The 22160-nt window shown below is 44.9% G+C and overlaps 1 protein-coding gene across 1 annotated transcript; it reads right to left on the bottom strand.

Annotated features, from left to right (window-relative positions):
* Positions 1-797: 797 nt before the first annotated feature.
* On the bottom strand, positions 798-20751 carry sncga (synuclein, gamma a). Its single transcript, XM_078530640.1, has 5 exons — positions 20081-20751; positions 15902-15943; positions 15674-15801; positions 5748-5843; positions 798-1285 (listed from the first exon to the last, which is right to left on the bottom strand). Exons 1-5 carry the CDS (start codon positions 20199-20201, stop codon positions 1274-1276), a joined length of 399 nt encoding a protein of 132 aa, XP_078386766.1. The 5' UTR covers positions 20202-20751; the 3' UTR covers positions 798-1273.
* Positions 20752-22160: the final 1409 nt, after the last annotated feature.

Below are 22160 nucleotides of genomic sequence, written 5' to 3'. Positions count from 1 at the left end.
GGCATTCATAGGAATATAGAGACAGGAATAGACCATTGAGCCTATTCTGCTTTTCAATGAGATCTGTATCTTAACTTCATATATCTATTAAGCATGGCTTTTCCTGGTGCTGTACACTTCTCTGTAGATTCCAGTTTCTGTATCATGCTGCGAGCTCAGTCTCTGCCTCTTATCTCTGACCACTCCCCCTCCCCCCTCCTTCTGCCCGTCTCCCACAACCCCCACCCCACAACTCCTATCCCGCTCACCTGTGGCCTGAGCCCCGCAATGATCCTGGGCATCTGGTTGGTTCATTGTTGGCAGCTGCCACTGCTTCCATTGGTGCTGCCTGCCTCTGATTGGCCGGCAGCTCTCGGGTGCGGGGGTTGGGACTTCCGCCTCCCCCGCCTGGGGTCCTTGATTCCGGGGAAGGCCCGCCTCTGGCTATTTTAGTGCCTGATGGGAACTTAATTCCAGTGGGCCTTCCACAAAGGAACCAATGCTGGACTCTCTTTGGCTCTCCAACTGGCGGGCGATACTCCCATCGCCTGCTTTAAATACCACCCTCAGTCTACATCCCAAACCATGTTTGTGCTGAGAGCATTGGACTGACAATGTGGAGTGGCATGTTCCATGCCTGGGCGTCAAGATAGGAGAGGAAAAACAACACCTCCCATTCATCACCAGTGAACTAGAGAGCTCAAAAGTTGATAGAATAAAAATGATTTTAGCAAGCTTGACTGATCAATAAATTGTCAGCCTCAAATCTTACAGGGTTGGCATTTATGATAAAGATTAATAAATATAAAGAGATGATGCAGTACTTCATTAAAGTTTATTTTAATTTGGATATTTATTATAAAACCTGCATGTGCTCAGAACATTTAAATGCTAACACACAAAGCCATTTGGGCAGCATGCACTGCACTCATCACAAGTTGCAATTGTCGATGTAATTCGGTGTCTAAAAGCAGACAATGGATACACAGAAGTGCTGTTATGAAGGTGAGTGACGATAGACAGGCGACTGACTACAGGGTGAATGTGATGAAACGAATAGCAGCTCAAAGTTGGTTATTTAAGGGACTCTGTTAAATTGGCGACCGAGGGGGACACATGGAATGAGAGTAGGGAGGTGACTGGAAATGAAAGGGATTTGGACAATTCCCCCTCTTTATAGTTAGCTATTAGGGGCTTGACACCTGTGGTCCTCGATTCTTTATGGCAACACTGGTGTGAACGTTTAGGGGAGAGGGGAAGTGCTCCCGGAATCTTCTGAGAAATCGATGGCTCCTCATTTTCCAGTCTGTAGGGAGGCAGAGAAAACAACTTGTTAGAATGGGCCAACTTGTGGATGGACACCCCTTAATGTTGTGATATACTGGAGTGTGTGCCCGCAGAACACTTGAGGTGAGTTTTCAAAGATTTTCAATCCTTGGCAGCTCAGCGCATAGAGTTTAATGGTTTTACTGAAGGAGTTTGCGCTCGACATGGGACTACAAGTCCATAATCTCTAGTGTCTATATAAACCATTGCTGGTGATCTGTGCATGAGGTTCAAAACCATGTTCCTCAGTGTTAAGCCATAAGTGCAACACACGCTGACAACAAGAATAGACCAAGAGCACCCCATTACCAACACTACCACACAAAGTGGGAAGATGCAACAACTCATGTTGTTATGCCCTCTCACTGTGCCTGTATTCAGAATCCTGCAGGCATCTCCACACTGCAATATTACAACAGAGGTGCCAATTTAGTGCTTGAATAAACCAGTGGGGCAGAGATATAAAACCGACAGGCAAATACACAACGGTGAAGGAACCTGGGGGTTGGGGGAAGGAAAGGTTGGATTTGAGTCAAACAATGAGAAAATGTCCCCACAGCAATGAGATTTACAACTGAAACTTGAAAGGCAAGAGTTCATGATTAGGTCAAAGATAAAATTAACAGATGGCGGATAGAAAGAGGCTATCATGGAAAGATAGAACAGAAAATTAAACATAGGATTAAAAGACCAAAAGATAAAATGTTTTTCCAGAGGTGCAGTTGAATACTGGTTCATCTTCATAAGCTGATGAAGAATTCTTTAAGGTAACAATCAGAAAAAAACTATAGCGAATGTGCTCTTAAATTAGATTTTCTAATAATCTTCTCATTCTATCTTAGTTTTATTTCGTCCACTTGAAAATTATTCTTCTGCTTCCTTGATCCAGATGGGAATAAAGTTTGAACCAACCGAAGAGACAATCGGAAATAAAAACAGAAAATGCTGGAAAAGCTCAGCAGGTCCGGCAGCGTCTTTGAAGAGAGAAACAGAGTTAATGTTTCGAGTCCGTATGACTTCCTCAGAGTCTTAAGGACTCAAAACGTTAACTCTGTTTCTCTCTCCACAGATGCTGCCGGACCTGCTGAGTTTTTCTAGCATTTTCTGTTTTTATTTCAGATTTCCAGTATCTGCAGCATTTTGCTTTTAGCGAAGAGACAAACAGAATGTTTTGATGTCTAGCATCAATTGATAGCTCTAACCTCTGCAAGGGACATAAATAGGCATGGCTAACTCTTTTCCCCCCCGCCCCCTGAGCTACATCTACTATCAGCTGATCACAATTATGTGGGCTATTATTTGAATGGGGTGTGCCAGATGTTAACTGACAACCAAACCAGGTGGATAACCTCAAGCGAAATTCAGACCAAAGATTGGCATCCAGTTCAGTGTATCTCCTTCTGCACAGATTAGCCAGGTAAGGACAGGCCAGAGTGCAGAAGGATCCGGACTGCTTGCAATATTGTTAACTCCTTTACTGGGGAGGTAAGAGAATCCCCACCACTCATCAGTCTCCAGCTAAGGGGACACCTCTCAGCAAACTATATTCTTTGCTGTGCATTATTACAGCCTGGCCAGATTGCCATTGATGTAAATTACTTGTGGGAAAGTTGGACTTCATCACGAGAGAGCTGCTGCACCAATGGTTAAGAGGCAATATGAATTTACAGCTACAGTGTTCTCATCATTATTTTATTTCATGTATATTAACCTCTGCAATGGCCTGACTTTCATGAATATAAGAAAGGCACAGGAGTAGGCCATTCAGCCCATTAAGCCTGCTCTGCCATTCAATAAGATCATGGCTGATCTGATGGTGGCCTTAACTCCACTTTCTTGCCTGTCCCCATAACCCTTAACTCCATTGTAGATCAAAAATCTGTCGAACTCAGCCTTGAATATATCCAATGAGCCAGCCTCCTCTGCTCTCTGTGGAAGAGAATTCCAAAGATTAACGACCCTCCGAGAGAAGAAATTCTTCCTCCTCTCTGTTTTGAATGGGAGACTCCTTATTTTTAAACTGTGCCCCCTAATTTTAGATTCCCCAATAAGGGGAAATATCCTCTAAACATCCACCTTGTCAAGCCCCTGTCAGAATCTTTAATGTTTCAATAAGATCACCTCTCATTCTTCTAAACTCCAATGAATATAGGTCCAACCCACTCAACCTTTCCTCACACGACAAACCCTTCATCCCGGGAATCAGCCAAGTGAACCTTCTCTGAACTGTTTCCAATGCAAGTACATCCAAACATAAGTGAGGAGACCAAAACTGTTCACAGCACTTCAGTGTGGTCTCACCAATGCCCTGAATAGCTGCAGCAAGACTTCTCCACTTTTATACTCCGTCCCCCTTGCATTAGAAGCCATTCCATTTGCCTTCCTAATTATTTGCTGCATCTGCATGCTAACATTTTGTGATTCATGTACAAGGACACCCAGATCCCTCTGTACTGCAGCATTCTAATTAAATAATATTCTGCTTTTCTGTTCTTCCTGCTAAAGTGGACAACCTCACATTTTCCCCCACCTACCAAATTTTTGCCATTCACTTAATGTATCTATATCCCTCTTCAAACTCTTTGTATCCTCCTCATAACTTGCTTTCCTACCTATCTTTGTATCGTTAGCAAATTTGGCTACCATACATTTGGTCCCATCATCAAGCCTTTAATATAGATTGTATATAGTTGAGGCCCTGGACTGATCCCTGCGGCACTCCACTAATTACTGTTCGCCAACATGAATTTGTTCCAACTCCCTTTCCTGTTAGTAAGCCAATCCTCTATCCATGCTAGTATATCACCCCAACACCATGAGCTCTTAACTTGTGTAGTAACCTTTCATGTGGCACCTTATCCAATGCCTTTTAGAAATCCAAATACACTACATCTATTGCTTCTCCTTTATCCACTCTGCTTATTACATCTTCAAAGAATTCTAGTAAATTTGTCAAACAATTTCCTTTTCACAAAACCATGTTGACTCTGCCTGATTATATGATGATTTTCCAAGTGGCCTACTACTCCTCCTCCTTCAGGTACCATGCCCTAAGAGGGCAATGGTGACCATGGACTTCCATTGGATTGGTCCATGAGTATGCTTGGCAAAGTACTGCAGTGGTTTGCCATTGCCTTCTGCACTATGGCTGACCAGGAAACACTCCCACTCTTACCACTTGCCATCAGCTATATTGGAAGGGTTTACAGGTGGATAATCAACCTGTTTGGCCATGTTATGAATATACCTTCCGTGGCCATTGAGTCACTTGAAGTGGGACTTGAACCCGGAGCTTCTAGTCCAGGGGTAGGGACACTACCATTGGGCTACAAGACCACCCGGCCTGCTACTACCTCGTCAATAATTGATTCTAGCATTTTCCCAATGACAGCTATATGACCATCTAGCCTACAGTTTCCTGCTTTCTGTCTTCCTCCTTTCTTGAATAGTGGTGTTACAGCTGTAGTTTTCCAATCCACTGGGACCTTTCCAGAATCTAGGGAATTTTGGACGATTACAACCAATCCACTATTTCTGCAGTCACTTTTTTTAAGAACCTAGGACACAGGCCAACTGGCCCAGGGGACTTGTCAGTCTTTAGTACCATTCGTATTTCTGGTACCTCTTCTTTAGCGATCGTGATCGTTTTAAGTTCCTCCCTCCCTTTTGCCATCTGCTTTCCTACTATTCCTGGTATGCTTTTTGTGTCTTCCACTGTGAAGACAGATACAAAATACTTGTTCAAAGACTCTACCATTTCCTTGTTTCCCATGATTAATTCCTCAGTTTCACCCTCTAAGGGACCAATGCTCAATTTAGCTCCGTTTTTCCATTTTAGTTACTTGTAGGAGCTTTTCCTGTCCATTCATTCTTGCTAATTTCTCCCTCTTTATTATTTTTAGGTATCCATTGCTGGTTTCTAAAATTTTCCCAACCTACCACTAATATTTACAGCATTGTACATTTTTCTTTCATTTTGACACCATCCTTAACTAACCACAGATGGTGCATCCTTCTCATACAGTCTTTCCTTCTCAGCAGAATATATCACAGAAAACAACAAATTGATGGATTTAGTCAGAGAAATCTAGTGGCTTTTGGGGGGGTTGATAATGTTGATAGCTTCTAGTTTCATTTTCATGGAATATTCCATTGCCTGATGCTTCTGTAAAGCTATCGTCTTTGAAACACCCTCTTCAGCCTGGTTACCTTGAGATGCAAAATTTACCATTTCTACATGGATAATTGACAGCACCAAACTGTACAAATCTATCAATGAACTAAGAAATGGAAAGGTTCATAAGTCAACAAACAAGGGTTGGGCTGCAAAGAATAAAGTGTTGGATTATGGAGCCACTTAAAGGAAAATGGAATGTTTGGAAACTTAAGAAAGGAGGGGAAGAAAAGGGTGATCAAAGTCTTCTTCATAGATCACACTCTACCTCTTCAGTGGCCTCTGTTGCTTCCGCCAGTGGCTGCTTCAAGGTGTGTTCTCCCTCAGTCACCTGTTCAGCAGGAATTTCTCTACCAAATTCATCCTAGCAAGACACACAGCCATACAAATTATTGTCAGGTCCTTACGCTGGGAAAGAAATTAGCTTAACACACTCACCTGGGGACTTCCCAATATGATTGGATCCTGAAAGCTAAGCATATTACAAAGCCTCAGAAAGATGGGCAAATTCAAGGCTTTTAATGTCATAGCGATATCCTGTAGGAGCAACACACGAATCACCTTTAAGATTAAATTGGACAGTACCTGCCTTATTGGATTTGTAATAGAGAAGGGCTAATGAGAATGGGATGAATCAGTATCAGCGTATAACTGGAGAGCAACTAGGAGGTACAGTGGATTTGTTAATTGCTGTTGCATCCCAGCAGTGGGTTTGAATCAGTTTGAAGGCATCTTTGCTTTGCTGGGTGTAAAGAACCCTATCAACGTTCTTCCTTTAATCAAACTCACCAAAAATAGATTAACATCTCATTCATGTTGGTCGGACTGCGCCATATGGAATGTGGCTGCCACATTTGCTGCAAGCAATAATAAGTGCACTTCAAAATAATGAATGCGAGTCTCTTTGATTCATTCTAAGAGCTCCAAATAAATGGCAAGTTCTCAATTCCTTCTTACAGGGAATGAGGTTTGCATTCATAACCCATTCCTCACAGGGCGTGAGGCCACAATGAGCAATCTCACTGAGAGAGACCATGGGGAGTTATGCTTTTTGGCACAATTGGGACTGATCTTCTCTGACTGGGGATAAACAACATTGCTAACACAGAATATAGGAGCCTTGCCCTCTGATTAAACCATGCCGAGGTTGATTTGGGGGTATTTGATGCTTGAGCAGAGGGGAAGAGTTTCCATTCCTTAATGTTAATATTTCTCAACCTGATTTGCGCAAAATAAGTCACTAAGTAGTATGACATTAGGAAACAATAACTAGTTCCCTTGGAGGTTTCCTTTGGGTTCTTGGAGAATTCCATACAAAATGGGACCTGTTTGGCCCATTATGTCTGTCCCGGCTCTGTGCGCAAACATTTCAAATGAATCCCACTTTTCCTCTCTCCCCATCACTGTGTGTGCTTTGCTGCTTCAAATATTTCTCCAATTTCCCTTCCGAGGCGCAATGGTCCCTGCCTCTGGTGGCAAAGCATTCCAAGCTTCAACCACACTCTGTGTAAATAAATTTCTGTTAACCTTCCTCCTCGCTCTGATTGACAAAATAACATTGATGATTCCTTGTCGCTGGCTTCCCAACCAGAGATGTAGGGCTGCATTTTAGGTGCCCTTGCGGTGGGGGCATGTAAAATAGGTGGGTGCCCACCCCACCACCTTCCTGCCCCATCCCTGAACTCATTCCCTTAAAATGGAAGGTGGGCGGGCGCCGAAATCGGCAGCTCGCTTGCCAGAGTTAAATAAATAATTAGGGGTCAATAGAGCTTATTAACAAGCCAATCGACCCCGATAATATGCTGCCCACACCATAAAACGGTTGGCGTGGGCAGACAGGCGAGAGTGGGCAGGCCGCTTTTAAAAAAAACTTTTTCAAAGGGTGGGAAGGAAATGGGGGTACAGTCTTTGGGGGAGGGGGGCTTTTGCTCATCGAGCAGGGTGACCTCCTAAGTTAGAGCGCCCTCTTTCTTCCTACACACCTGCCCTTTAAAACACACCACCCTACCTCCCCCCACCACCCCTCTGCTACTCCCCGCCCTCCCCCCCACCTCCCTAAACTGCCCAAACCCTCCTTGTCCAAGACCCTGGACTTGTTTGGCTCCAGGATCCATTGGGCCCTCTTGGGCCTGCTTGCAGTCTCGGCAGCGCCCACTAATGCGCCCTTGGTGCTGAAGCTGCCGGCCAATCCGATTGCCCGGCAGATCCCGAGGGCAGAACTTCCTCTCCCCTTCCCCCCACCGCCCCCAGTGAGGGGCGGAAATCCAACTCGGCCTCTATTCATCCCGTCCGCAGCACATTATGGCTGTGGGGCAAGCTGGCATGGCGTGGGTCGGCTCCTCAGAGATTTTGCTTCCGGGGTGGGGGTTTGATCCGTCTGCCCCCACCCCCCCAGTAATATGCTGCCCATAGTTCCTCCTCAGTCACTGTATCAAAATATTACGTAATTGTTACCAAAAAAAATCACCTGTCTACTCTGCTTGAGGAAGTGGTCCTGGTGTAAGGATTTAAGGGCCAGGAGCAGGAGTAGGCCATTCAGCCCCTTGAGCCTGCCCCCTCCCACTGAGTAAGATATGAACTTCTACATCAACTCCACTTTCTCACCCCATCCCCATATCTCCTTGATTTCTTTGAGATCTATCGATCTCAGTCTCGAATGTACTCATCGACTGAGCATCCACTGCTCTCTGGGGTAGAGAATTCCAAAGCTCACAACTTTCTGAGTGATGAACATTCTCCTCATCTCAGTCCTGGATGGCCTGCTGCCAATTCGTCCTGAGACTATGGCCTCAACTTCTACACCCTTCAGCCAGAGTCACAGAGAATCCACAGAGTTTCAGAACCCAAGCGTCACAAATTTTACGGAATTGTCAAAGGAACCAGAGAGGAGATGGGCACAGTTTTCTTCCCACTACAGTGTTATGATCTGGAATACGCTGTGTAAGAGGGCAGATAAAACGGAATCAGTAGTAACTTTCAAAAGGGAATTCGGTAAATACTTGAATGGAAAAATACGCAGGGCAATGAGGAAAGCGTAGGGGAATGGGACGAATTAAATAGCACCTTATAACAGCCAGCATAGGAATGATGAGCTGAATGGCCAGGGTAAGCAGCCTCTCAAATCTCTTCTCATAACTATAGCTTCCAACCTTTAGCATCATTCCTTGTAGATTAATCCTTGTCTTTGGCATTAATGCACTTTTTCTATAATAGAGTGTCCAAAAGAACGCACAACGCACTGTGGCTTAACCACTGTCTAGTAAAAGATTATTACTTATTTGCTCTTGTGCCAATTCCAAAACCCCTTTATGGCTGATTGAAGATGCACACATTGGCCCAGAAATCGCTGGGAATGTGCCAGGAAGTTTAATGCGCACGTTGCAAAACATTCAGCAAAACTGTGGTGAGGAAGAGCTACGACCTGAATTGTGAATGGCCACAAGCCGCTCGACTGTTAGGCTCACCCAAAAAAGGATTGCAAGTTCCCTGTGAATTTCAAGAAATTGCAAGATTTGCACCATAAATATGAATTGCACTCGCTACGACAAGTTAGGGCTGGTAATTAATGATGGAAGGACCTTCCCAAAAGGGGAAAACCAATAAAATTTGTAAGTGAAGGGTACCAGTAAAACTTGTCTGAATAAGAATTCCGGTATTCCTGATGCTAGTATTAGTGATTTTTACTGGGATTTGAAAATGTGGAACTGTCTTTTTCTTCCTGGGAAAGTTTATCTTCCTGCAAAGACACACAACCTCAGAGGCCCAGAAGCTCTGGAGCCTTTTCCTTCAGCTAATAGATTGTTCATCGAGGTTTTTTTAAAAACATTTTTAATGTTTTTATTACTTTTCCCTTCTCTCTCTTTTCTTCACCCTTCCTTTCTCTTTCCTTTATCTGATTTGGCTCTAATTCCTTCCCTGCCAATCCCCTCTCTCTTCCTCAATTCTTAAATCTCATTGGTTAAGGAGATAGACTGTTGGTCCCGTCATTCACCAAGGTCCCAGACGCCCCGTTGTTCTCACTGTGTCATTATCAGCTCACAATTCCAGCAATTTTCAGGGCAAAAATAATTGGAGCTGAAGGGTGAGAGAAGAAATCTAACTGACAGTGCTCACAGCACGAGGCTTCGTGCCAGCAAATTCTGGGCCAAAGTCGCAAAACAAAACAAAAATGAACTTTCAGCTCAAAGGACAGAATACATTCTCCACAGAGTTTCCCAGATTTTCATCAACAAAGTAATGTTTGGATAAATAGTTGTTTGGTAGTGCAGAGCTTGAGTATTGAGACATGCTGTCGACGCTTTTCGTCTTGCACTCATCAGGACAGATAAACCAACAGTCAAAAGAAACAACAATTTATACTGCATGCGAAGAGAGTGCTGGTTGGTTGGCAAGTCACCAATCAGAGTCCAGTTGGGTTGCCAAACCTCCAGATTGGCCTGGAGACTCCAGGAATTGAAGATCAATCTCCAGGACACTGCTGTGTGCAACCCTGGAGAAAAATCATCGGGACGTTAACAAAGATGGCTTTAGGTCATTTTCTTTGAATATTTCTCTTTACCAAATATTGAAAATGGAGAATAAAGGCTGTTTTGGCTGACAGGCAAGCATCATCTTTTTTGAGTCTTTTTTTTGCTTTCCAATTGGCATAGGAAGGGAATACGTCACAAGGATGGATGTGTTGGCCGACTAGTGGCTGGAGCGTGGGGGCAGGTCACATGATGAAACCTCAAGGAATACATTTAATCACAGTTAGCAACCCTGAGTCACGAGCGATACACAACAAAATATAATTTCTTAGGATATGTTGAGTAAACGGAGCTCTGCAGGCCCTGACCAGTGCTGACCATCTTACTGGCAGCATCCTCTCATTGCTCAGGAGTGGAAAGGGGACGGAAGTGATTTCCACCACTCTGGCCCACAATTCCAACGATGGCATTTTATCACGGCAGCACCGAGCTTGCTTTGGCTGTACCGGTATCACATCGGCTGGCTTCAGAACTGTGACGTTTCAGGGATGAGGGAGGACAGAGAATTCACAACCTAACCCAGAGCAGCTGCTCCGAGCTCTGCAGCTCAGACTCATGTGACCAAGTTCGATCTTGGCTATTTTAAGAACTGAGTGCATCAGTTATTCCAGTGCTCAGGTTAACCCGTTCAGACAGCAGACATCACGCAGCATATTTCACTACCCAGTCAGCCACTAGGGAGTTCCCTAAAAACCCTACTTCAGCAAAGACACACAGAACAGGTTAACAGGAGGATGTGCACGGAGGGGAGAGGCAGACCAGTGCACTCCTCTCATGTGACTTCCGCATCTGCATTGCAGTAAAACTTTCCCAAAAAAGTGTCACACCCGCAGAATGGGGGCTTGTTAAATAATGCAGAGGATGCGAGCATTGTCAAGGACATCTCGAGGAGAAGCACTGGCCTGGATGAGCATGGAAACATTCCCGGGATCGAGGGAGGAGGGTGGGCACAAGGACTACTAACACTGGCTGAATTAAACAGCAACAGTCCGCCCTTGACACCAGCCCCCCACACCGGTACCTACAACCCCCACAACACACACAGGTACAAAACAGGGAGCCTCTGTAGTTTTAAAATAGCCGTTACTTATACACGTTCTCAACTCTAAAATAGCACTTGTGATTCTGTCAGTGAACTACCAAAGACAACAGTAAATGCCGTTGATGTCGGGGGGAGAGGGTGTGGTGGGGGCAGAGTAGGGTGTGGTCCAGAGTAGGGTGTGATCCAGAGTAGGGTGTGGTCCAGAGTAGGGTGTGGTCCAGAGTAGGGTGTGATCCAGAGTAGGGTGTGGTCCAGAGTAGGGTGTGGTCCCAGGAAGCCTCGGGATGGTGGGGCAGTCATGATCTTGTTGGATAGTTGGACAGTGTTGTACATGGGGTGGTGCACTGTCCGATAGTCAGTTAGCGTGTAAATGAATGGAACTCATACCTGGATTTAGTAGCCACTTTTCGGCATGGTAGTGAGCACTGTCGCCTGTACTATTGGGTTATTTGCTTCACCTGTCATGGATTAAACAGCTCCCTGTCAATCAAACATCATCCAAACAAACCTGTAAGTGACCAGGAAAAGGGCTGATTCATTGTTCTTTTTTAAATTGACACTTGCCCATCCCTCTCCTCGCCTGAAGCCTCCCTCAAGTCAGTCTTCATGCCAGGACCTTTGTATTTGGAGACAGCAGGCTAGACATCCTACAAAGCCAAACCCAAGCCTCTCCTGGCCTGTAATTTTCCAACAGTGTGTCACTGGCCAGCAGAAGTGGGCACCTGGGCTGGTTATTCCCTGCTATTTTAGGGGGAGGTGGTGGTGTAGAGGTGATGTCACTGGACTAGTAATCCAGTGGACCAGCCTAGTACTCTGGGGATACAGGTTCAAATCCTGCTATGGCAGCTAGTGGAATTTAAATTCGGGAATATAAAGCTAGTTTTAGTAATGGTAACCATGAAACTATCATCAATTGTTGTAAAAGCCCATCTGGTTCACTAATGCCCTTTAGGGAAGGAAATCCGCCATCCTTACCTGACCTGCCCTCTGAAATGGCCTAGCAAGCCACTCAGTTCAAGGGCAATTAGGAATGGGCAACAAATGCTGGCCTCACCAGCGATGCCAACATCACATGAAAGCATAAAAAAGAATCCTATCCCAGAGGGTTTGAATGGCCTTCTTTTGTTCCCATGTTCCACTTCTAACAATCCAAATGGCACCTCATTGATCAGAACAAGCTGCAGGGCAAAGCCTGGTCTCTGTGTGTACATTCAGTTCCACAGCGGGCGATGAACCTGCCAGCTCAAGCCTATTTCTCTGTGGGAATCGGGCTTAACAACAGGTGGGTGAATTGCCCCTTTGTCTCCATGCATAATGTGCCAACTTATTGACCAGAACTGGTAGAGACAAGTGGGTTTTGCAGCAGAATAAATCTGCAGCCACCCGTCTTTGCCAATGCCTTAACTGAGCAGAAGATGGTTGGATGCATAGGAAGATAGAAGGGTGGAATCTTGTGCCCTCCCCTGTGGCGAATTTGATGGCAGCATTCGATCAGGTGGGAGGGCGGTGGGCGGGGTCCCTGCCATTTTCCTGCCTCCATCCCGATTAAGTCCAGGGTGGGAAGGCCCATGGACATCCTTCCTGCCCCACCTCTCATTGAGGCCCTTAAGTGGGCAATTAACATCCGCTTAAGGGCCTCATCCCACTGCCACTGGTTAACCCAACGGCTTTCAGGGGACTTGCCATGCAGGAGAACAAGAAGCAAACCTTGGTGTGTTAGCTTGCGGGCTCCTGGGAGTGGGAGGGTCCCTCTTTCATTCGGGGGACCTAGCATCGAGAAGAAGAGGGTCTGCTGAGAAACACCCTATTGCCTTTGCTGCCAGCCCCGCCCCCCCACACTCCTGCGGTGCCCACCCCATGACCCCTTCCTAACAACACATACCCCAGGCCTGGGTCCCTCCTTGATTCTCGACACTGGGTGTAGTACTGGAAGCAGCCTCTGCCTTCCCAGTGGCGCTGCTGAGTACAGAAGAACAACCAGCTTCTGATTGGTCAGCAGCCCTTAGTGGGCGGGGCTCCCACACCCTGGGTCCTTGATCCTGGGGAGGACCCGTCACTGGTCTATTAATTGCTTGAGTGGCATAAGATGCGCTTGGCCTCCTGAAAAAGGTGATGCAGGGGTCTCGCCAGCACTCCAGCCAGCGGTAGAGACCCCCTGTTGTCTCCACAAGATTCCACTCATAGTATAAGCTCTGAAATTAATACAATTGATTAAAATTGATCAAGAAGCTTAATGGGCCCAATAGTTAACACCCCCATAATTTAATTAGGAAAAATAAATGGGAGAAAATTCATTTTTATATTTTATAAAAAAATATGTTGATGTCTTTCTCCTTCATATCGAAAGTTTGCTCGATAAACAGATTTTAAATCCGGAAAGTGACTGACTGCTCGGGTAGAATCTCTGGCAAAACATGACTGGGCAAATTCACTGATCCAGCTGGAAAATCAGCACTCCCAGTGTGGTAGTCTATGCCTGAGCCACACTCACTGAGCGCTGGACAGTAAATCTCTTCAGGAGTGGTATCAAATTTTTGGACTTATTAAATCAGCATAAAGGTCAGCTAAATAAGGTGACAAATGGCATCACCATAGAGTTTTACAGCACAAAAAGAGCACCACTGCGCCTGTACCAGCTCTCTTGAAGGGCTATCCACATTGTCCCAATTTCCTGCCATTTGCTCTCTTACCTCTTCTAATTTTTTATGCTCTCTTGTTACTGACTCGCTGACCGATTTACCTTACCTGAATACTGCCGACAGTCCTCTTAACCAGCTCGGTTCTACATAAAGGAGCCCTAAAGCGTCTCCAGCTTCACCTCACATCCGAAGTCTCTTATTTTGCTATTGTTTTGTTACCGCCCTCTCCAAGCCCTTCAGTTCCTTCCTGGTTTGGTGATGTGTAGGAATTAAATACGTTTACTCTCTGGGGTGACCTCTGGGGTGAAATTGGGTTGTGGGCATAGTACAGAAGCAGCAATACAGAAACTGGTCACTTGTTTCACACCCTGACTAACTTTCTTTCCCATCGAATTTACATCGGGTGGGATGTAAAACTGACGGGTGATTCACTATCGCCCCAGACCAATTTAACTTCTCAAGGGTTCTCCCTGATCATTTACCAGGTAGGGCTCCTCTTTTATTGCGCTGATGGTAAACAATTAGAGTTTCTCCATCGTAGCAGTTCTGCTCTCCACGTTGTTGAATTTTTCAGCCTGTCCAGCCCTGAGGCTCCCACCTTCCATCTTCCTAAACCCCAGCCACAGTTTTGGATTGCAGACCTTTGATCACTGTTCGCCAGCAGCAAAAACAAGGGGGCTTTCATTGCCCCTCGTTGGGTTAGATTTAAGGGCTGATGTCACAGTGCAGACACAGAACTTCGATGCTTAAAGCCATCCAAAGTACAAAAACAGGAGCCAAAACAATTGTGTGTCCTTTTTTCCCATTTAATGAGGCAGAAATCTCTCCTATCTCTCTTTCTCTGCCAATAGCCTTCTTCCACCAAATAGGGGAGATGGTGCCATAGTGGTAATATCACTGGACCAGCAATCCAGAACCTCGGGTTAATGCTCTGGGGACATGGGTTCAAACCCCATCACTTCAGCAAACTGGTGGAAGTTGAGTTCAGTTATTAAATCTGGAATTGAAAGCTAGTCTCAATAATGGTGACCATGAAACTATCATTGATTGTGGCAAAAACATCTGGTTCACTAATGCCTTTTAGGGAAGGAAATCTGCCATCCTTACCTGGTCTGGCCTATGTGTGACTCCAGACCCACAGCAATATGGCTGATTCTTAACTGCCCTCCGAAATGGTCCAGCAAGCCACTCAGTTCAAGAGTAATTAGAGATGGGCAACAAATGTTGGCCGTCATGCCCAAGTCCCATGAAAGAGTAAATTTTTAAAAAGCTGCAATACAATGGGTCGACCACACTGCTATCTTGCTCTTAATATCTCCCCTCCCTCCACGGCCTCTATACTGTCCTCACAGCGACAAGGCTGAGATTGGGAATTCAGTGAGTTTATTTGGGTGTGGTGGCACTTTGCTACACTGTATATTGGTGCTTTAGCCCACTGTACCCTGGCTTGTTCTTTTGGTTGTGTTAGGGGTTATGTTGCTGGGTGCATAATAATCCAGAGAATATGAGTTCAAGTCCCACCATGACTGAGAATTTGAGAAATTTCTAGAACTAAAAAAGTGCTACCAGTAAAAAGTCCCATGAAACTAACAGAATGTCATAAAAACCAAACTGGTTCACTAATGCGCTTTGGAGAAGGGATTCTTGACACCCTTACCTGCCTTGGCCTCTAAGTGAGGTGATTGATTCCAGTCCCAACATGATTGATTCTTAACTGTCCTTTGAATCGGTCAAGCAAGCCACTAAGTGGTGTCAAACTGCGATATGGCAATTTGGGAAAATGGTCCAGCCATCATCATCACAGGGTAACTAGGGATAGGCAATAAATGCCAATCTTGCCAGTGATGCCCACTCACAGATTGCAATTTATCAAAGAATACATAAAGCAGTAAGAAACCCCAGTCAAACAGGTAGAGCTAAAGCGTGCCCAGAATACAGGGCATAGGGACCTCGAGACCGTTTCCACTACACACAAGCTCATTCTCACCAATTTAACAACCCCGCTGACTGCTGCAACGTTCTCCACTCCTTCCACCGTCTTGCTGGCCACTGTGTTGACTCCGGCTACCACTGCCCCTCCAACCACGCTGGCCTGCTCCTTGGTTTTCTCAGTCACTGCCAATGAAATGTGAAATAAATCTTAATAACGCAGTAGAGGGTTGCAAGGGAATGGCTGTTCCAGTTATCACCATTTGTTAAGGAGTTTATCTGTTACCTGTGTTCACACTTTGTACAACTCCTTCCTTTGTTTTGGTGCCTATTTGGGGGAAAAAAAGAAGTAGAAGTTACATGGTGCAATTTGAGCAACTGTTGAAGGAGGGGCCACTGTGGGGTTATCACACATCTTGAATATTATTTCAGTTTTCTCCCTATGCTCTGGTGAAGGTATTGCCGTTTAACAAGGTGGAACAGTTGGTCTGGTAATACTCACACTCTATAAGCAAGGGACAGAATTTCACCTGGAGGCGGTGCCCTATTCAACTGTGAAGGGCTTCACAGACACACTCAATCCTCTGTTCATTTGACATCCAAATATACAGTTTCAAACAGGGGTGCGCCTCTTTAATAATGAAAAGAGGCAGTGGCATCTTTTTCCCCATTGTAACCTGCACCCCGAAACTGCTCCCCTCTTCTGATAGCACACATCTACAATCAAAGTTTGACTTTTGTTGGGTGTATACCCTAGCACCAGACTCATTGGTGCTTTTATTCAGAGAAGCTAAGGTGCCGTGTCATTATCCACCACTTGCTGGGGATCTAGCTGGAGTCACACTGCATAAATGTACAGATTCTAGTGTGTGTTTGATGTGGACTCCCCTAGTTGCAACCAACCAGAAAACCTTTTCTTATTGAGCGTGGGTCTTTGGGATATTTTTACTGTGACCTGGTATGATGGTTCAATAATAAAATCCATTGCTCTTGCTTCTACTGCCCAATTTTCTTATCTTGGGGTGGCACAGTTATGAAGAACCTTGTAATTCTAATGCTCAATTCCTTTTCTGAGTCATGCCCAACAGCTTGGCTGGCACACGGAGATACCCATTTAATCCTTAGCTGTGGCAGGTTCACCACCTCTAAGGGCACCAACAAAGACACTGCCCCATTCCTGCTTTAACAGGACAAACACATTACGCCCTTGATGTGGCATGGCTTAAACCTGTCAACCCTTTCTCTTCTGACTTTAGCGCTAGCATTGGGAACCAATCCTTATCCAATGAATCTCATCTTTTTCCTTGCTCCCATCTCCAAAAGGGATGCTGGAAGCCACCGGGAGGGGAGGAGGACAGAAAGTAAGTAAAAAAAAGTTTTAAATATTTTAATTGGATGCAATTAGGAGAAATTAGATTACATTGGCTAAGGGCCAAAGTCAAATGGAAGGCTGGGAAGTGGGCAGATTTTAAGGTTTTCAAGTTGGATTAACGCATTTTTTTAAGTTGCGGGTACTGTTGTTAAGTATTAAAACTACTCCTGATATTTTATTTTCTTTATTTCTTTAATGTTAATCATTTGGGCTGTAAACATGCAAAACTGGCTTACCCAGAGAACACAGGTTAATCTCTAAAGCTCAGAGGAATCTCAGGGTTAAAGCTTGGATTTAAATTTCAATTTAGGCAAAGAGAGATAGATATAAATATAATTAACCCCGATCAGTGCCTGGCCTGGGACCAAGAGTTGGACTCGAGAGCTTTCTGATTTGTGCGATTCAGTACCACACCTGCCTGTGAATTTACTTATTGATTCATCTGGGGAGCAGGCTGCAGTTTTACCTGCCTGTTCATCCTGTATGCATTGACTCGTGCTGGATGAGGCTCCATGGGCTGTGAACCTACACGTTGAGTGTTGAAAGGCCACTTGAACACTCTTGTGTATCACAGACCACAGACTGAAGCAGGAGTTCCTTGATCCGTGCAACTACCACAATACATGGTGTATTTAATTACAGCTACCCCTGTGCTTGTTGAAAGGTTGCTGTCTAAGATCTTTCTGCCATAGTGAACCAAGGGGCTGGGAAAGGTATAGACCTCTCGAGCTGTATGGCTCACAATGAATGTATGCATTGAATGTATTATAATTGTATTGAAGCACCTCACAGCGTAACATGATGTATGTTGATAACTCCAATACCATTGCACTGTCTGACTGTCTGTAATGACCATATTGAAATGACTGTAATACTCATTGATTGTATTGCAGCACCTCATGATCCATGTGTAAAAGTTGATTGTACTTTTTGTGATGGCGATTTAGAAATGTTTTATAATGTTCTTCCAGATATTTTATGAATAAAGTATATTTTTCAAAAAAAAGCCTTGTTGATCTACATTAGCTCCCAGTCCATCAACAACTTGATTCTAAAATTCTAATCCTTATGTTCAAATCCCCTTAATGGCCTCTCTCTCTCTTTCTCTCTCTGTAACCACCTCCAGCTCTGAGAATTCTCCCCTCCTCTCTAGGCTCTTGTGAATCCCTGATGTCTAATGGACCAGCTTCTCTTTGATCTGCACAAAGACATTAGTGATTTGCTGTTTGTTTGGAGTAGCTTTGATTTTAATGCTGGCTTCTTCCCAGGGTTTAATGGTGGCTTGACAGTCTGCAGTAACCCTGGCAACTCGGGTCTGGAAATGCACCTCCTGGAAGTGTGGCGCAGGCAGGTTCAATCGAGGCATTCAAGAGGGCAGTAGATGATTATGTGAATAGAAACAATGTGCAAGGGGACAAGGGGAAAGGGATGGTACTAGGTCATAATGCTCATTTGGAGAGCCTGTGCAGACACGATGGGCTGAATGGCCTCCTTCTGCGATGTTAAAATTCTGCGATTCCTGGTTGCAAAGGATTAAATTGAATTAACCCCCTCACCCTCCATCACAAGCTGGTAAAAGCAGCTAAGTTTCCACTGTAATCGTCCTCTTGTTAGTCACAGATTTGCTGACAACTCCCCCATTTCCCCCCTTCCTTTGCTTCATTCTCGTCCTCAACAGGTGAGTGGAGGACCTGTTTCCCCATTAATGGGGGCAGCCCTGAGCTGGCTGCCTCTGAGATACAAGGAACAGGCTTGAGGAAAGTCCCTCTCGATCAGGAAGCCTTCCCCCCCTCCAACCCTGCTTGCAAATCCTTTTAAATAGTGTGGCCGAGACGAGCTGTGTGGCCCATAGTGCAAGCAGTTGAGTAAACTCGTGTCCTACTGCAGTATGGTCACTAACCCACTGTCTCACCAAACTGATACTAACAGCAAGCACACTCACCTTTAGCCATAACTCACCCAGCTATCATTCTTACTGGGGGTTTGTGAAGATTTCACTTACCAGTCACCAATAACCCTCAGGTGCCTCCTCAGATTAAAGGTGCCAACATGTGCCAGGTCTCTGCAGATTAAGATTCATGTTAAAATGCGTTAAGGTAACTGGGGCGCCCTCCTCGTGACTTGAACATTAAGGTTTGTGCTGTTTCATGGCCCCCTTTGTGTAACAAGACGTGCGGCTGTGAGGCTCTTCCATCCTGTGCGGGTGGAACATTAAACAAAAAGAAAAATCCCATTCTCCCTCCCCCCCCCAACTATTTCCAACCCTTTGCTGAATTCCTCCCTTCAGCAGAATACATAGCTTTCAGCCCTGCCTCTTGGCTTAGTCTGATCCCCCACAACACAGGGCTGGGAAAAAAACCCTGAAGGATTTCATCAGCTATAATGTCACTGCCCCTGGTCCTGAAGACGAGTTTTCACTTAGTGCTATCCTTGTGGTTACAGTATTTCCGCACAACAACCAGCCTAATATCCCCCCCGCCCCCAGCACAGACATATTGCACCATTTCTGACCTTAGGACCAGAAAGAGGAGCAATTCAAACCTGGAAACAGAGCTCTGAGATGAGGCATCATTCAAATGAGCACAATCTGGTAGAGATTGTCCCGAAGGTGTCTGTTTCCAACGAGGGTTGCTGGCAAGACACAGCAGCCCTGTGCAGAACTAACTCACAGGGTGCAGGTACAGTTTTGGGGGTTGCAAAAAAAAATACTCCAAGTCAGAAAAAAATACACCTTTCACATTCTGCAGAACTGATTAGAGTTGGAGGGGAAGCCTATTGCAATGAGTTGAATATCGGCTTTGAGAATCTTTCCTACGGTAAGTACCAAAATGAATCTAAATTCTAGTGAAAACCACACTGTGGATTTTAATTGGTGGGACAGAGTAACTGTCCTTGTGTAACTGGGCTTCAGGGTGGATGCAATAAACTGATTCAACCTGTTCTCACTTCACACATAGACCTGCAAAAACATGGTCCCTCCCCTGGCTGATTAAGAAAAAAGAATCAACAGCAGAGAGAAAACAAAAAAACACCGAAATATCCTGCGGATAACATTTCCCCCAAGCTGCAGGTGCGTAACTGTGATTTCCTTACCTACATACATAACCCCTTCTTTCGTCCTCTCTGCAGCATCTTGCACGCCCTGTTTGGTTTTCTCTGCCGCAGCCACCACTCCCTCCTTGGCAAATGAGAAACCTTTCCTCAGAACGTCCATGGTGTAAGGATTGGACTGTTTTAGTGTAGAGCCCTTGCTGCTGAGCACTCCTTTCAGCTCACTCTAACCTGCTGCAACTCCTCAGCACCAGCCCTTAAATAGCTTTTCTTTGCACCCGTTGCTATGACCAGTCTCTCTCTCTCTCTCTCTGTCTGCAATGAGTGAAGCCCTCAGTCTTTCCAGCCCTATTTATGATGTGCCTTGCCACTGCTGCACGCAGTGCCTATGAATATCAGCTGCTGCAATATTAATGACATTGATCTGGAGGGAGACCGATGGACTGAATGTCTTTTCTGGATGGGTTCCAGGGAATCAAGAGCATTGGCTAAAAATCACTGCAGCCCAGAGCTGCAAAGACTTCTGTAGCTATCATTCTCAAATACTGCAGAGTGCCACAGCTGGGGTGGTTTCACAGACCAGCACTGTATGCTTTTTAAAAATAAAACCTCCCTGTATATGACAAAAGACATATGCATATTTCCAGATGTAGCTCCATCCTTAGAATGCGGGCACATGAAAAGTTAACTGCAACATAAATTCTGCATTCTGTGCTAAAACAATATGGAGACCATGACTCAGCTACAGAGATGGGTTGGCTTTTTTTTTCCAGGTGTTTAAGGAGTATAATTAATATTGCTACCCTATTGCAGACACTATCTTAAAGTTTAGAAAAAATACGCACTTTTAGTTTTGCTGCCTCAGTTAATTCACGTTCTGACAAATTAATTTGTTCCCTCAACCTAATCCTCTGGCATGGCAGGAGAACATGCCTTTTCCTTGGCCGCTTTCCGTGCTGCTCCGAGTGTTGGGAATTGTGGTGAAAACAGACAGGAAGAGACTGACCCTCCTGACTGTTCCCCATTGCTATCCCTGTGGGGGGAGGGGAGCTGAAGCCAACTTCTTCAACCACCTCGTACCCACCACCGACAAGTGTCGGCTAGACACCCCCTCCTTCCCCCAAAACCTGGGGAAGACCTGTAACAGGGACCTCTTTGCCTCCCCACATTGTCCAGCCACTCACGGACACGTTGCTGCAGGACTCTGCCTACTTGGGCAACATGGACAGCTGTGATAACTTGCTTCTCACATCTGTCAATGTACAAGATCACTAGGCAGCAGACGGTTTTCAATACTCCCGTGAATGCCAGTTTGACCTGGCACAACTAAAAATAAAATTATAATCACTGGCATTCATCTTAAACAATTTTTCAAATTGAATTTGTTTGTTGATGAGCATAAACCATCTCAAGCAACTTTTAAAAAACAGTTTTAAAATTAATACCTTTAAGGTGGGTTATAATTTTATTTTTAGTTATAGCCAATCAAACTGGTGTTCACAAAATACTAAGGCATGTTTGAGAGGTGAAGAAAGATTTGGATTTTATCAGACAACCCGGGAATAATTTACTGAGTTTGGCAAGCCCACCATTAATGTGGGATTTGATTTTGCCTGGATAATGGCTTGGGATTTCAAATTTCCAAAAATCCTTGGGAGTTAACCTTGGTTGCTTTGGGATTTGTGTCTCTCTGTGCATTGTCACTTTGGGATTTGAGTCTCTCTGTGCATTGTTGCTTTGCGATTTGGATCTCTCTGTGCATTGTCCCTTTGGGATTTGAGTCTTTCTGTGCATTTTTGCTTGGGATTTGAGTCTTTCTGTGCATTTTTGCTTTGGGATTTAAGTCTTTCTGTGCATTTTTGCTTTGGGATTTGAATCTGTGCATTTTTGCTTTGGGACCTGAGTCTTTCTGTGCATTTTTGCTTTGGGATTTGAGTTTTTCTGTGCATTGTTACTTTGGGATTTCTGGCTCTGTGCAGTGTGCTCTGTCTGGGAGACATTGATGAATTGAATTCCCTGTGGATTTGTTCTAGGTCCCTGCTCTCTCTTTCTCCTTCTTTCAGCTTCTCCCATTTTACTTGCAGTTGCTACAATGCTGGTTGATCACCCTTCTCCATCTCCT

The sequence above is a fragment of the Cetorhinus maximus genome, chromosome 27 (genome assembly GCF_964194155.1).
Source record: "Cetorhinus maximus chromosome 27, sCetMax3.hap1.1, whole genome shotgun sequence".
Taxonomy (NCBI): domain Eukaryota; kingdom Metazoa; phylum Chordata; class Chondrichthyes; order Lamniformes; family Cetorhinidae; genus Cetorhinus; species Cetorhinus maximus.
Note: the sequence above shows the minus strand (reverse complement) of the source record. Positions and strands in the feature narration are given on the sequence as shown.

What these genes read in the sequence shown, in the direction of transcription:
- sncga (XM_078530640.1), bottom strand. Translation starts at nt 20,201, where the DNA reads ATGGACGTTCTGAGGAAAGGTTTCTCATTTGCCAAGGAGGGAGTGGTG. An exon ending in TGTACAAAGTGTGAACACAG is followed by an intron (nt 15,802 to 15,901) that starts GTAACAGATAAA and finishes TTTCATTGGCAG; the next exon opens with TGACTGAGAAAACCAAGGAG. An exon ending in TCAGCGGGGTTGTTAAATTG is followed by an intron (nt 5,844 to 15,673) that starts GTGAGAATGAGC and finishes GTGTCTTGCTAG; the next exon opens with GATGAATTTGGTAGAGAAAT.